A 14,388-nucleotide genomic window follows, 5' to 3' on the forward strand; every position below is an offset into this window, starting at 1 on the left:
ATCTATTAGGCTTGGGCCCCTAGATGAAGGTTGAACTTTTTTCACCCATGTGAGGTCAGTCACAGCTGGACATGGTCAATGGAGCAGCCATGGGGGCAAGAGGCCTTCCCCAGAAGGCCAGACCCCAGCTCAGCATGGGGTGGAGGGTCTTGGCCCCTCTTAGGATCATTATGTTTTCTTCTCAAGATCCCCATGTAGCTGTGCCTGTCTGAGTCATCAGTGCCTAAAGCACGGATTTATATCCATCATGGACTATCCAAGGATCCTCTGGAGGACCGGGTGGGATGACATAATGAGGAGGAATGAAGGGGCAGTTCTCCTGTCAGCTTGTCCTTCTGTCTCCACAAACTCCTCTTCCCTTAGCCTTCCACTCCTGCTTCAAGAAGCCCTCTCTCATTGCCAGTGGCCCACATCTGACCCCCTGGAAACTGGATTTCTCCCAAAGGAGGGCCCAGCTCATAGCACTGGGCAGTGGAACAGGTGTCATGACAACAGCCATCTAGAACCTCGGCCGTTAGTACAGGGCAAGTAAGTCCCCATGTCAGCCTGGGACAGGGTGTGGGACCTGTTCTGGAGCAAAGGAAGGATGGCCCCTCTTAGGACACAGGAAAAAAGCCAGCTCCATCCCATCCTGGAGACAGGAAGGCCGGAGTGAACATGAGGGTCTGTACTGAAGAATCCACCTCAGTCCATATCACCAGTGTCTGGATCAAGGCTGTGGTCTTCCATAAAGGACTGAACTGTGGCCTCCTGCAGGTGGTAGTTTCAGGGGCAGCTTAAGCTCCCAGGGGATTAATGTCCACAGAATGGTGACAGGCACCTCCACTGACCTTATGTAGGCAGAGTGGTTAGGGAAGGTTCTGCACAACGGGTTGCCTTCTAGCCACAACTCTTCAAGATTCAGCTCTTTTAGCTTGTTTAATTCACATGCTGTCTTCAGCTGAGAAAAACAGAGGAAACTGGAAATTGAGTCACTGGGAGAGAGACATCAAGGACCCTTCACCCCCAGCCCCAATCCTCACCCACATGTACTTTTTATGTGCATATTGTTGTCATCTGAAGTGCACTCCTACTCACGCTCAACCCCAATTGCATCTAGCATCTTCTTCTCACCTCATTGTTGGAGAGGTTCAGGATCTTGACTTTAGGAGCATTCTCTATAATATCACACAGGCCGTCCAGCTGGTACAGTTTGTTGTTGCACAAGTTCAAAGACAACAGCTTTTTAGAAGGGGGAGTTAAAGTGACTGTTACCATCTATGACCTGGGAGCCAATTCTGCCCTCCACATCTTCTCCTTTACACCTCAACTTAAATTCCAGCACTGGGTGTAGGACCTCACCTCAGGGAAATTTTCTTCAATGATCTTCAGTGTGGCAGCCATGCACTGTCTTCGATTCAGAATCATATCAATATCATGGCCAACCAAGTCTTTGGGAAGCCAAGAGAAGGGAATCAGAAGTAGAGGCATTCAGAAAGACCAGCATCAGCACAATACCCTTTCCAAGTTGTCATCCCCTTGTCTCCCTCCCACATAAGACCCTTTGCCTTCAGCTGCCCAGGAATTTTCCTATGAGATGTACCTGGATCAAAGCGGAGGTTCTGGAGGTCAAGAGCTTGCCGGGAAGCATCATATCGCTTGTTCAAGGTCAACTGCAGAGACAAATGCGGAGCGCACAGCTCTGAGGTTGTGGGAGTGCTGGTGACAGGGAATTCTGGGGCTGCAGGAAGAAGAGGTGGGTCTGGGGAGGTGTAAGTTACACAGCATGTCTTGAGTCCACATTACCTTTAGCTGCTCCATTTCCTCTGGCTTCAACTTATTCTTCACAGAGTAGGGTACAGAAGAGCGGTTGACGAAGATAGGTATCTAGGAAAAGGAGGTGCGTGCAGGGGTGGGGGTGGGGTGAACACCAGGGCCTTTAATATCAAAGAATTCCATCAGCCCCTGGCCCTGGCAATCAGTACAGGCACACACCTTTCGGTTCTCATCATCACAAATCTTGTGGCTCACATTCTTCAGTGCAGATGCAGTGTCAGAATATTGCACAAAGAACCGAGCCTGATTGTTGATGTAATGAAACTATGGGGAATGAAGGGAAAAACAGTAGTCTCACAGCCAAGCCTCCTCTCTCCCCTGTGCCTACCCACCTGGCTTCACCACACTCTTACATCAACCGGAATGAAGTGAACAGCGGACTCGCTCTGGATTGAGCTTATCAGCCATTTCTTGTTATACTTTCTCCCATTGGGAATCTAAGTGTAGAAGGCAGAAATAAGCAGTTAGTGACAACACAGAATTAAGGATGGAGAATAGACTCAACCAAGTATTCTTTTGGGACCTTCTAACTAGCTTTAACAAACACCTGAAGAAGAATTTCTTGCTTTTATGCCAAATATGGGTTTTGCAGACCTCTCTTCTTTCCCCATTTAAAATCTCCTCCAGCAAGTCAACTGAAGGTCTTTTGTGCAAACTTCCTTCTTATGAGATTTTTTTACAATATTTCACCTCCACATGCAGACACTGACAAGACACTCACTGTGACCTTGAACCAGCATGCTATAGTTCCATCCTCTGTTTGCTCCCCCATTTCTCCCTCTGGACGTTTCTTAGATCCATACGCATCCACATGGTCATGATTATATTTCAGTCTCCTCTTGCTGCATTGCATACTATTGGGAGTGCTGAGGAAAGGGAAAGAAGCAGAGTGTGGTAAGTAGTAGACAGTATTCTGTAACGCTTCCCACGACTGATACCAGGGCTGCAGACAGGATTTCTCAGCCAGCACTCCACTTATAGCATTCTTCAGTCTTTCCATTATAAGAAGAGCAGGACCACGGAGAATGAGAGTTTTGCATTCTCAGGAATTGCTTCATGCAAATCAAGTTCCTCAGTCACTTACCGTCTTAACTGGGGTTCGTGGTGTACATTCCTCATTGCTACCGTTCCATCATCATCCTGGCGGCGTGAAGGGAAATGCTCATGCCTACCATGTTCATAAAGAAGGTTCCTCCTGGCAAAATTACCCTGGAAAGAACCCCAACTTCTCTTCCTTCCTTCATGAACACTACTGCTGCCACTGTGTTCTGAAACTGGGAACAAACAAACAAGTTTGAAGTCACATCAGTGCTCACAGGCTGTGTAACATATCATAGGCTAACACCATAGCAGGGCATTCAAGGTACCAATGTGCCCCCAGGGGACCAATCACACAAACACCAGAAAACAGAAATCCTCTCCCTGTACAGACATTTTACATATGGCACAAGAAAAAAATCTACAAGGAGGAAGCATCTGTGTGGAACCTTTATAAACCAGATCATGCATACCCGAAACGGTTAGACTGGGCACCACCCACACAGCAGGACTTGTCCTATTCTTGCCTTCTTCTCTCAGTCTTCTCTAAACTGACAACTGAACCATAACCTGGGAGACAAACTCTGTCGAGCCTTCCAAATCCAATCAGCCACCAAACTGATTTTGTGCAAGCTGAGCTTTCTTTGCTGGCACAGTGCAAGCTTTAAGGATAGGTGAGACTGATGCAACAGCCTCCTAACTTCTTCCTCTGCTTCCGTCTTTGCACTTGGTTTGCAGTATCTGGAGCAAGCTTTCTGTTGTCCCACCCTGAAATGCTTTTATTCCAGAGGTCAACACTTTCTAAACTGTACTCTTCTATAACAAGAATCTAAATGACAAACTGGAATGGTAAGGCATCAACTACAATTTCCAAATGTTTGGAAAGTCCCTGTTATTTTAAATGTGCCAATGCATCTTTCATTTTCTTTTCATGTTCTGGAGCAAAAGCTAACTACTAAGCTTGTGCCTAATTAGTGTTTGTTAAATTTGACAGATAAATAATGCTTGCTTGTGAATTCTAGGAACTGGCCTGGGGAAAGCCAGCTGAAATTACCAAGTAATCTGGCCCTCCCAGGTCAGCATGACCAGAGAATTGGACTTATGTAACAAAATATAAAGGAGTACAAGTAAGCAATGCACAATATAAATAGGCTATAGGCTGAGTGGGCCTCATCCTGGTTAATGAAACTCTGGAATCTCTTAATGTTTGCCTCTTTCATATCCCAGCCAAATAACATTTCACAGCTGCTTAATTGTGCAGAACACCCGGTAATGCACTCCTTACAATAAAGTCAAGCCATCCTCAGGTTTCTCAAGGACTCCACTGATGTCCAAGATTGACATAATACCATTGTCAAACCCATAACAAACTTCAGTAACTATATATCCTGACTTGCCATTAGGCACATTCCCAGCAGCCCAAACTCCCTTTTGTACTCCTTCAAAACCAAGACTGCCCTCGCTGAAGAAGACAGTAATTCTGAGGCACTGATCTGCTATCTTTCTCATTGGTTTATTAAGCTTTTTCTTTCCTTTACCCACAAACTTTATCCATATTATTCTGCTGTGGCATCATTGACAAGAACTGGGCTACTGGTACCATTATTTTTCTGTTGTTGATTGGTAGTTTGACTCTATCATGGTCAGAGAACACAGTAAGTATGATTCCAGTGCTTTTAGAATTGCTGCAATTTGTTTTATGGCCCAGAAGTCAGTCTACCGTCACAAATGTTGCCAGGTACTTGAAAAAAAAAAGAAAAAGAAAAACCAAAACCCTCCAAAAGTTATTGTAGTCACATACAGCATTCTACTTATATTCCATTTACATCTCATCACTGTATTGATTGCACTATTTAGAGCTTCCACTTTCTTCCTGTGTGTCTGTCTAGTAATTATATCACTTGCAGAGAGGGAGGTGTGGAAGTACCCAACCATAATTGCAGTTTTGGCTACTTCTTTTAACTCCATCAGTTTTTACACTGTGTACTTTGAGATTTTGAGTTTACACACACAGGATACTTACAAACTCTTGGTGGATTGATTGTTTTGTCATGCATTGTCTCACTTTGCATCTCTATAATTTTCTTTGCACTGACATCAAGTTTATTGGAGAGTGTAGCCTCAGGTATGCTTATAAAATGCTTTGAGTTATATTTCACTCTGCATTCATTCCTTGGAGTTCTGTTGCTGATCCACATCAAAACTTTTGCACATTTCCCCATCACCACTCCCCCAGGTTCACCAACATCATACCCAATACCCAATTCACTCTGTGGTGAGACTTAGCATGCCATCTCACTTCTCTCTCTCATACGTAGATCCTCAAAGGGTATTTTATTTTACCAGAGTCAACTGAAATGATATATCAGCAGATGATAACAGGAGTTGGTTTTTGGAGAGGTGGCTGAGGTAATTAGATTGTTATAAACCAACATCCTGGGGACGGCACTGTGGTGTAGAGAGGGTAAAGCCGCCGCCTGCAGTGCTGGCATCACACATGGGCACCGGTTCCTGTCCCGGCTGCTCTACTTCCGATCCAGCTCTCTGCTAAGGCTTGAGAAAGCAGAAGATGGCCCAAGTCCTTGGGGCCCTGCACCGGCATGGGAGACCTGGAAGATGCTCCTGGCTCCTGGCTTCAAATTGGCACAGCTCTGGCCATTGTGGCTATTTGGGGCATGGACCAGCGGATGGAAGACCTCCCCGCCCCCCGCCTCTCTGTAACTCTGCCTTTCAAAAAATTAAATAAATAAATTTTTAAAAAATAAACCAACTTCCTCTTGGACTTGAGTCTTTCTATTATGCTTGTTGTACATTACTTACTCCACACTAATTCAGGACACACTTGTGAAGAAACCTTGGTTCACTCCTGATCACTTTACAATGTGCTGATTACATCCAGATCTCAGATTAACTCCTTGGTGGTGGTAGTGGTGGTAGAGTGTGTGTGTGCTGGGGGGGGGGGGGCGGGGACCATTAATTTGACTGAGTGACATATGGCCAAAACAATTCTGCTACTCATAACTTTTGGGACTTTCCCAGTATATTAGTGAAAGCGAAATAAAATGTGAATGGAATATTTAACCCACACATTCCACCTGTTAGCTCTCAAGAACTTGGAAGTGGCCTGGAGTGCCCTTTCCCTTATATTTTACATCTCTCAGCAGGTTTGCCTTCATACCATATCCAGAGTCCACCTACTTTTTGGCCCTTCCATTGATACCACCCTGCCCTGTACTATACTGCCTTCGAAAAGCACTTCTGCTGTTATACTCCCTTAATATCCTTTTTCAACACAGCAGGCAGAGAGTTGTTTTAAAATTTAAGTCAAATCCTTCCATTCCCCTGCTCAAAGTCCTATAACAGGGATTTGAAGCTCCCTTCAATATGTTCAAAAGCCGTAAGTCCATATGATTCTCAAAACAACAACAAAGGACCTTACTTCTGACACTTGGAGAATCCCAGGAAAGCAACTCATTTCCATGAAATGAAAAAAATCGAATACTAAAGTGATGGCTAAGGGCACATGATAACAGTATGGAGTATAGGAAGGAACCAACTTTCTTTCAGAAATTATGTCACTGAGGGAAAAATGTGAAAGTGAACTACCGAATGGCCAACAGCTACAATCTCAGGCAAGACAATCACAGGGGCCAGAGCTGAGGCACAGCAGGTAAAGCCGCTGCCTGCAGTGCTGTCATCCCATATGTGTGCCAGTTCAAGTCCCGGCTGCTATATTTCCAATCCAACTCTCTGCTATGGTCTGGGAAAGCAGCAGAAGATGGCTCAAGTTCTTAGGCCCCTGCAACCGTGTGGGAAGGCCTGGAGGAAGCTCCTGGCTCCTGGCTTCATATTGGTGCAGCTCCGGCCACTGCAGTCAATTGGGGAATGAACCAGCAGATGGAAGACTCTCTCTCTCTCTCTCTCTCTCTCTGCCTCTCCTTCTCTGTGTAACTCTGACTTTCAAATAAATAAATAAATAAATAATTAAAAAAGACAATCACACAGGACAGTGTATAAGTGATACAAAGCCAGAGAGAGACCCAAAGGACATAGACTCCAAAAACAAAATATGGACCGGTACATCTGCATACCGAATTCTGCTTCAGTCTGATGGCTCCCAGTCCACAATCCCCTGCATATACTGGTTCTCACAATGTGAGATCTAGGTAATGATCCCACTTCACTGTGAAGCTTTAAGATTGTGACTATTTGTGCTCAGTTCTTCAGGTTCACCTGATTCTACCCTATAGGACCTAGGGAAGAACTGTCAGCATTTCAGCACTTCAGACCAACACCTGCAGTGCAAAATTTCCAGCATAATCTGTATTAATCCCAAAGGGTTGGGGAAAGGTCCCCTTCACATCCATCAGTGACAGGAATAGGAATCTGGGGTGCTATGTGCAAGCATCAGTCATATCCTCCCAACAGGAAAGGAGAAGGTCCCATCATTTTCACAGATATTGGTGTCACAAAACCAAGCATCATTCAAGATTGCCTGGCAGGACAAGCAGATAGCCCCTTCTGTGTTCCTCAGCTCCAAGAACAAGGCTCCAGCCATCACAAAACCTAGTCTGGCTGACACCCCACTCTCTGGGCACTAAAGCTATATACATACTAGGAAGATATACATATACTCGCTTCAAAGTCATACTTCTTCCCCCATGAACTGCTGCAGACTAGACAACTGTGGCTATCACAGACACTTCTGACACTGATTACTGGTGAATAAACCACTCAAATGTTATACTTTTGGGTTCTCGTCGAACTAAAAGCAAAACAACAATCCAAGTAATACCCTCAATTCCATATAAACAAACGTATTTCCCAACAAAACATACTCCATAAAGAAGGAAATATTACACAAGATATTCAGATGAAAATGCAGGGAGAAAGTAAACATGAAGAAACAAGGCAACATGACACCTCTAAAAGAACACAACAGTTCTCCAGAAACAGGTTTTAATTCAAAGGAAATTTGTGAAATGTCTGAAAAACAATTTAAGGGGCTGCCATAGTGGCGTAGTATGCTAAGCCTCCACTTACGTGCCGGCATCCCATATGGGTGCCATTTTGTGTCCCGGCTGCTCCTCTTCTGATCCAGCTCTCTGCTAGTGGCCTGGGAAAGCAGTGGAGGATGATGGCCCAAGTGCTTTGGACCCTGCATCTGCTTGCGAGACCCAGAAGAAGCTCCTGGTTCTTGGCTTCAGATCTGCTCAGCTCTGGCCATTGTGGATATTTGGGGAGTGAACCAGCCAATGGAAAACCTTTCTCTCTGTCCCTCCCTCTCTCTGTGTATAACTCTACCACTCAAATAAATAAAATCTTTTAAAAAAGAATTCAAAATAATTATCCTAGAAAAACTCAATGAGATGCAGGAGAATACAGACTGTTTAGGAAGTGAGAAAAATAATACATGATATTCTAAATGAAAAACTCAACAAAAAGAGAGAAATCATTAAAAATCTCTTTTTACAAAGGAGGACATTATGTATTGATGATACAAGAAAATAATAAAAATCAAAAATATAGATGCATGCAACACAAGGCCACCCAGATATATAAAGCAAATATTATTAGACCTAAAGGGAGATATAAACCCCCATACAATAATAAGGGATTCCAACACCTCACTGTCATCATAGACAGATCATCCAGAAAATCAGCAAAAATATGAGAGCATTAAACTGTAATAGGAATCAAATGGATCAAACAGAAGTTTATAGAATATTTTACCCAACAGCTACAGAATACACATTTTTCTCATTTGCACAAGGAAGATTTTCTATGATAGACCATTTATTAAGCCACAAATCAAGTCTCAGCAAATTTTTTAAAAATTGAAATCACATCACATATCTTCTCAGACCACAGAGATAAAACAAGAAATCAACAATAAGAATAATAGAACATTGACATACATGAAAAATGAACAATATGCTCCTGAATTACCAATGGATGACTAAAGAAATTAAAAAGGAAATAAACAATTTCTTCAAATTAATCAAATTGGAAACATATAACATATGAAAATCTGTGGGACACAGCAAAGCAATATTAAGAGGTAAGCTTACCCCAATAATTGTACACTTCTTAAAAAAAAAGATTTCCGTTACCTAATATATACTAAACTGATCTTCTGTATATAAAGAGAATTGAAAATGAATCATGATGTGATTGGAAGGGGAGAGGGAGCGGGAAAGGGGAGGGTTGTGGGTGGGAGGGAAGTTTTGGGAGGGGGAAGCCATTGTAACCCATAAGCTGTACTTTGGAAATTTATATTCATTAAATAAAAGTTTAATTAAAAAAAAGATTTCACATAAACAATCTAACAATGCAGTAAGAACTCTGACTCCCAAAATTAGAGGCAGAAATAACCAAAACTTAAAGTAATAAAAAAGATTAAGAGAAAAACCGGTGTTTTAAAAGAGATAAACAAAATGGAGAAACTTTTAGCCAGAATAACAAACAATAAAGAGAAAAAAATTCAAATAAAATTAGAGATTAAAAAGGATACATTACATTTGATACCACAGAATACAAAAGATCATAAGAAATTAGTATGGACAATTATATGTTAAAAATTGGAAAATGTGGGAGAAATGGACAAATTCCTGAATATATACAACCTAAAAGATTAAAACAAGAAGATATATAACTAAACAGCACAATAATAAAAGTATTTCTATTGAAGCAGTAATTAAAAATAGCCCATCAAAGAAAATTCCAGAACCCCATGGCTTTACAACTGAGTTCTAAAAACACTTAAACGGTGACTGTTTCAAATACTTCTCAAAATATTTCAAAACACTGAAAAAAGATGGAACTCTACCTAACTTTTTTTTTGACAGGCAGAGTGGACAGTGAGAGATAGAGACAGAGAGAAAGGTCTTCCTTTTCCGTTGGTTCACCCCTCAACGGCCGCTGCGGCTGGCACACTGCAGCCAGCGCACCGCGCTGATCCGAAGCCAGGAACCAGGTGCTTCCCCTGGTCTCCCATGCGGGTTCAGGGCCCAAGCATTTGGGCCATCCTCCACTGCACTCCCAGGCCACAGCAGAGAGCTAGACTGGAAGAGGAGCAACCGGGACAGAATCCGGCGCCCCGACCGGGACTAGAACCTGGGGTGCTGGCACCGCAGGCAGAGGATTAGCCTAGTGAGCCACGGCGCCAGCCGTCTACCTAACTCTTTTTATGAGTCCAGCATTATTCTGATACCAAGAACAAAACCAAAATCAAGACAATGGAAAAAAGAAAACTACAGACCAATATGCTTGATGAACATAGATGCAAAAATTCTCAACAAAATATTAGCAAACTGAATAAAATACTACATCAAAAAGATCACACATCATGATCAAATGGGATTTTTACCTGGAATGCAAGGGTATGGCAACATTTGCAAATCAAAAATAAGTCATGGGGCTGGTGCTGTGACATATCAGGTAAAGCTGCTGGCTACAGTTCCAGCATCCCATATGGGTGCTGGTTCGAGTCCCAGCTGCTCCACTTCCCACGCAGCTCTCTGCTATGGCCTGGGAAAGCAGTGAATGATGGCCCAAGTCCTTGGGCCCCTGCACCCACGTGGAAGACCTAGAAGAGGCTCCTGGTTCCTGGCTTCAGATCCGCACAGCTCCGGCTTTTGTGACCAATTGGGGAGTGAACCATCGGATGGAAGACCTCTCTCCCTCTTTCTCTCTCTGCCTCTCCTTCCTTCTCTGTTTAACTCTGACTTTCAAATAAATAAATAAATCTTTAAAAAAAATAAGTCATAAGTCACATCAACAGAGTGAAGAATTAAAAAATGCTTAACTAAATGGATGCAGAGAAAAGCATTTGATAATATTCAACATCACTTCATAATTTAAAAAAAATCTTAACAAATTAGGTATAGATGAAACATGAGCTCAAAATTATAAAGGCGTACTGAATGGGAAAAAGCTTAAAGTATTATCCCTCAGACTACAACAAGATGAGGAATCCATTTTCACCACTCTCATTTAATATAGTATTTAAAGTATCAGCAAGAGCAATTAGAAAAGATAAAGAACTAAAGGGCATCAAGATGGGAAAAGAGGAAATGAAACTATTCATGTTCACAAAATACATGCTTTTGTACATGGAAATTTCTGCACACTAAACCAAAACTGATAAAGCAAATAAATGAAGCTGCAGGATACAAAATCAACATACAATAAAAAGTCTCATTTTAATATATGAATAATGATCTTGCTGGAGGAGAAATCAATAAATAAATCTTATTCACAACAGATGAAAATGTAAATATTTGTAAATATGTGCAAATAAATTTAAGCAAAAAAGTGAATGAGCTCTACAATGAAAATTATAAAATGAGAAAACCACATTTTCTTTTTGTTATTTATTTATTTTTTGACAGACAGAGTGGATAGTGAGAGAGAGAGACAGAGAGAAAGGTCTTTCTTTTGCCGTTGGTTCACCCTCCAATGGCCGCCGCGGCCGGTGCGCTGCAGCCAGCGCACCGCGCTGATCCGATGGCAGGAGCCAGGTGCTTCTCTTGGTCTCCCATGGGGTGCAGGGCCCAAGCACTTGGGCCATCCTCCACTGCACTCCCTGGCCACAGCAGAGAGCTGGCCTGGAAGAGGGGCAACCGGGACAGAATCCGGTGCCCCAACCGGGACTAGAACCCGGTGTGCCGGCGCCGCAAGGTGGATGATTAGCCTAGTGAGCCGCGGCGCCGGCCAAGAAAACCGCATTTTCTTAACCTCTTCCTGTGACTACAGTGTACAACCAAGTTTGAAAATGACTATGTTAAAGCCTCTGCTTTTTGTTTATACTTGAAGATGCGTGGAATGCCTGCCACCTCTTTTGCTGACTTTCCACTCAGTGCCATTTTGGAGACCCAGTGAATCTATTAGCTCAGAGCAGGAGTTAGGAAACTACCATAACCCTGGCCAAATATGACCTATGGCCAGTTTTAGCAAGGCCTGCAACCTCAGAATGTGTTTTACACATTATAATTCATTGTAAAATATCAAAACCAGTCTATAATTCCAAGACATGTGAAAATTACTTGGAAATCACAGGTTTGGGTTCATAAATAAAGTTTTATTGGAATACATAACTACGGTATCTGTTACAGCTGATTTGTTCTACAATGGCAAAGTTGAATAATTCCAATCGAGACGAAATGGCCAGCCATGTCTCAAATATTTATGATCTGGCCCTTACTTGGAAAAGATTACTGATCTCTGGCTTAGGGCACATGTCTTTAGAGTAAGCTCACGGTAGCTCTGATAAATGGCTGCAGTCACTTTGGTTAAGTCTAGGAAGTATGCTTGTTCCCTGTGGCTCAGTTGTTAGGGTCTTCCTCAGTAGTACCTTCATGCAAGATAACGCTGATACAAATGCAGGAAGAGAATAAGAGTGCATCACACACCATCAAGAAGGCTCACATCACCAGACCCACAGCCTCATTTAAAATTTCTTTACATATTTGCAAATCACATTTTACTATAAATGAGAATCACTGATAATTTCATAATGACTTTTAAACACTAAAATGCAATTTAAATGATGTTCAGATATTTCATGATCTAGGGAGTCATATGATCAACTTCAGCGATCACTATCAGTCAAACCATTGTGTACTCTTCCAGTCTTGCTGCCTCTCAACATTAGCAGCACTCATCTCAACCCAGGGAGTGAAATGCTTCTACTTGGCCTCTGGCCCCATGATACCACAAACCCCACTAAATAAGGGCAACCATGTCAATGGCAGAATCTCCTCTCTCATCGAGGGCCTACAGATGTCAGTCACTTCAGAACACTTCAACAAAAACTAAAACAACTGTCCCCCTTGCCATCAGGTTTCTCAGTGCTGTGAGGGAAGGAATGTCCTGACTCCCAAACAGCAGCGGCTCGTTCCATCAGTGCATTCGCTTCCAAGGCTTTGCATTTCTGTCTACCACCCATGATAATTTCTACAACCGTTTCAATCTGCATAGCACGGAATGTCAACATTTCTTCCTTGAGTGTGAACTGGATCCTTGTTGTCTTCGGGCCCAGTGAGTTCAGATAACCTATCCAGATCCCCATTTCCATCAAGGCCCTTTGTTTGCAGTCACTCTTAGCACCAAGTGCTCTATTAGTCAAGGTCCTACTTGCCTATGCCAGAATTCACTCCAGGTATTTTATGAAGACAACCCATATTTGATAATATATGTGACATAGCTTACCAAAAACTGGGGTGGTGGGGACAGAAAAGGGGGTCTAGATGCTACACTGCCAGGGGAAGCTCCCACTGTGTGATTATTGCAGCTGCAATACCACTGCTGCCTGCCAGCTGACTTATGTCAGAGGCAGAATTCTGTAAAGTTTGCAACGGTAGCACCACAAAAATCAGAAACCTCTCCCATTACAGGTAGCTGACCCTGCATGTGGCTTTCTATGAAGTTTTACCTTCAGATCCCATACTCATGTATATCACCAAGGGCCCATTTGGGAACTTAACTCAAAGTGCCTCTAGCAAATGTGTATGAGTTTATGTGTGCGTTTTTGTGTGATGGGGTGTGCAAGCACTAATGTGTGTGTGTGTGTGTGTGTTTCCCTTCGTGTTTTAAACTTTCTAGTCTCCATATACAGGAAAGCATATAAAAGTGTGTGAATGTGTTGGAATATATTTCAAGGGAGCCAAATCATTAAATATTTCTGAAAACAGTATAATGTTCACCATTGTAAATGATGCATTTACAACAAAAATGCTAATTTCTATTTGTTAAATCAGTTTTATGTTTTAGTATTACACCCAAAAGATTTATTAATCTCTATTATTAATGCCCAATATTCTGTATCTTCTCTTGTGTTTTACATGAATATAATCATATTGGCAATTTTATTTTCACTTTTATATATTAATTTTGTATGGATGTACGCAGGCATGCATTCATACCTTCCTGTGCTGCCTAGAAGAACCCATAATTTTACTGTGATAGATTCAGTAAGATGTTAAACAAAAGGTGCCATAAAGGTTCTCCTTTCTCTTTACTGAATGTACGGTAAATGCTTCTAATGTTTCACTACTGAAAACAGTGTTTGATGGGGTTTACTGTTTTACTATCTATTTAAAGAAATACACTTCTATTTCTAATTTGCTGAGAATTGCTGTTGTTGCAACTAAACCTGATTTGTTCATTTACTGTGAACACTTATTTTTATACTGGATTTTTTGTGATCAGGTTCCATCCTTCCTTTGTTCAGCTAAAGTTTTCCACTGCACTAATATGGATCTCTTAAAAGATGAAACCAATCGTGTATATTTGGGATTAAAGTTAACTTTATCATGCCATATTACTTGTTGTTGTCATTCTTGGATATAGTTTGCTTTTGCATTTATGTGGTTTGCATCCATGCATCTAGTTGATACTGGACAGTAATTTTGCTTTTTCATGTATTCCTTGTCAAGAATACTTTTAATAACAGTAAGATCCATTATGTCACTGTAGAAAGTCATAATAATTTCCTCCTGAGATTTTCATCAAATTGATCTAAAATTTGAAGTT

The 14,388-nt window shown here is 42.0% G+C and overlaps 1 protein-coding gene across 6 annotated transcripts in view; it reads right to left on the reverse strand.

Moving 5' to 3' along the window:
• The window catches only part of LOC133753321 (nuclear RNA export factor 2-like), a 100,215-nt gene that overhangs the window by 5,368 nt on the left and 80,459 nt on the right, over positions 1-14,388 (reverse strand). For 4 of the 6 annotated variants that reach the window (XM_062183849.1, XM_062183853.1, XM_062183852.1 and 1 more), the window contains exons 3-11: positions 2,900-3,089; positions 2,537-2,681; positions 2,169-2,252; positions 1,975-2,079; positions 1,786-1,866; positions 1,583-1,652; positions 1,342-1,430; positions 1,114-1,221; positions 831-940 (exon numbers count right to left, since the gene is read on the reverse strand). In XM_062183849.1, the coding sequence (XP_062039833.1) occupies positions 831-940; positions 1,114-1,221; positions 1,342-1,430; positions 1,583-1,652; positions 1,786-1,866; positions 1,975-2,079; positions 2,169-2,252; positions 2,537-2,681; positions 2,900-3,089 (982 nt within the window). Of the gene's footprint in view, positions 1-830; positions 941-1,113; positions 1,222-1,341; positions 1,431-1,582; positions 1,653-1,785; positions 1,867-1,974; positions 2,080-2,168; positions 2,253-2,536; positions 2,682-2,899; positions 3,090-7,896; positions 7,973-14,388 lie in introns of those variants that run through there. The other 2 variants (XM_062183854.1, XM_062183850.1) reach the window with 2 other exon arrangements.

Source organism: Lepus europaeus, chromosome X (assembly GCF_033115175.1).
Source record: "Lepus europaeus isolate LE1 chromosome X, mLepTim1.pri, whole genome shotgun sequence".
NCBI lineage: Eukaryota > Metazoa > Chordata > Mammalia > Lagomorpha > Leporidae > Lepus > Lepus europaeus.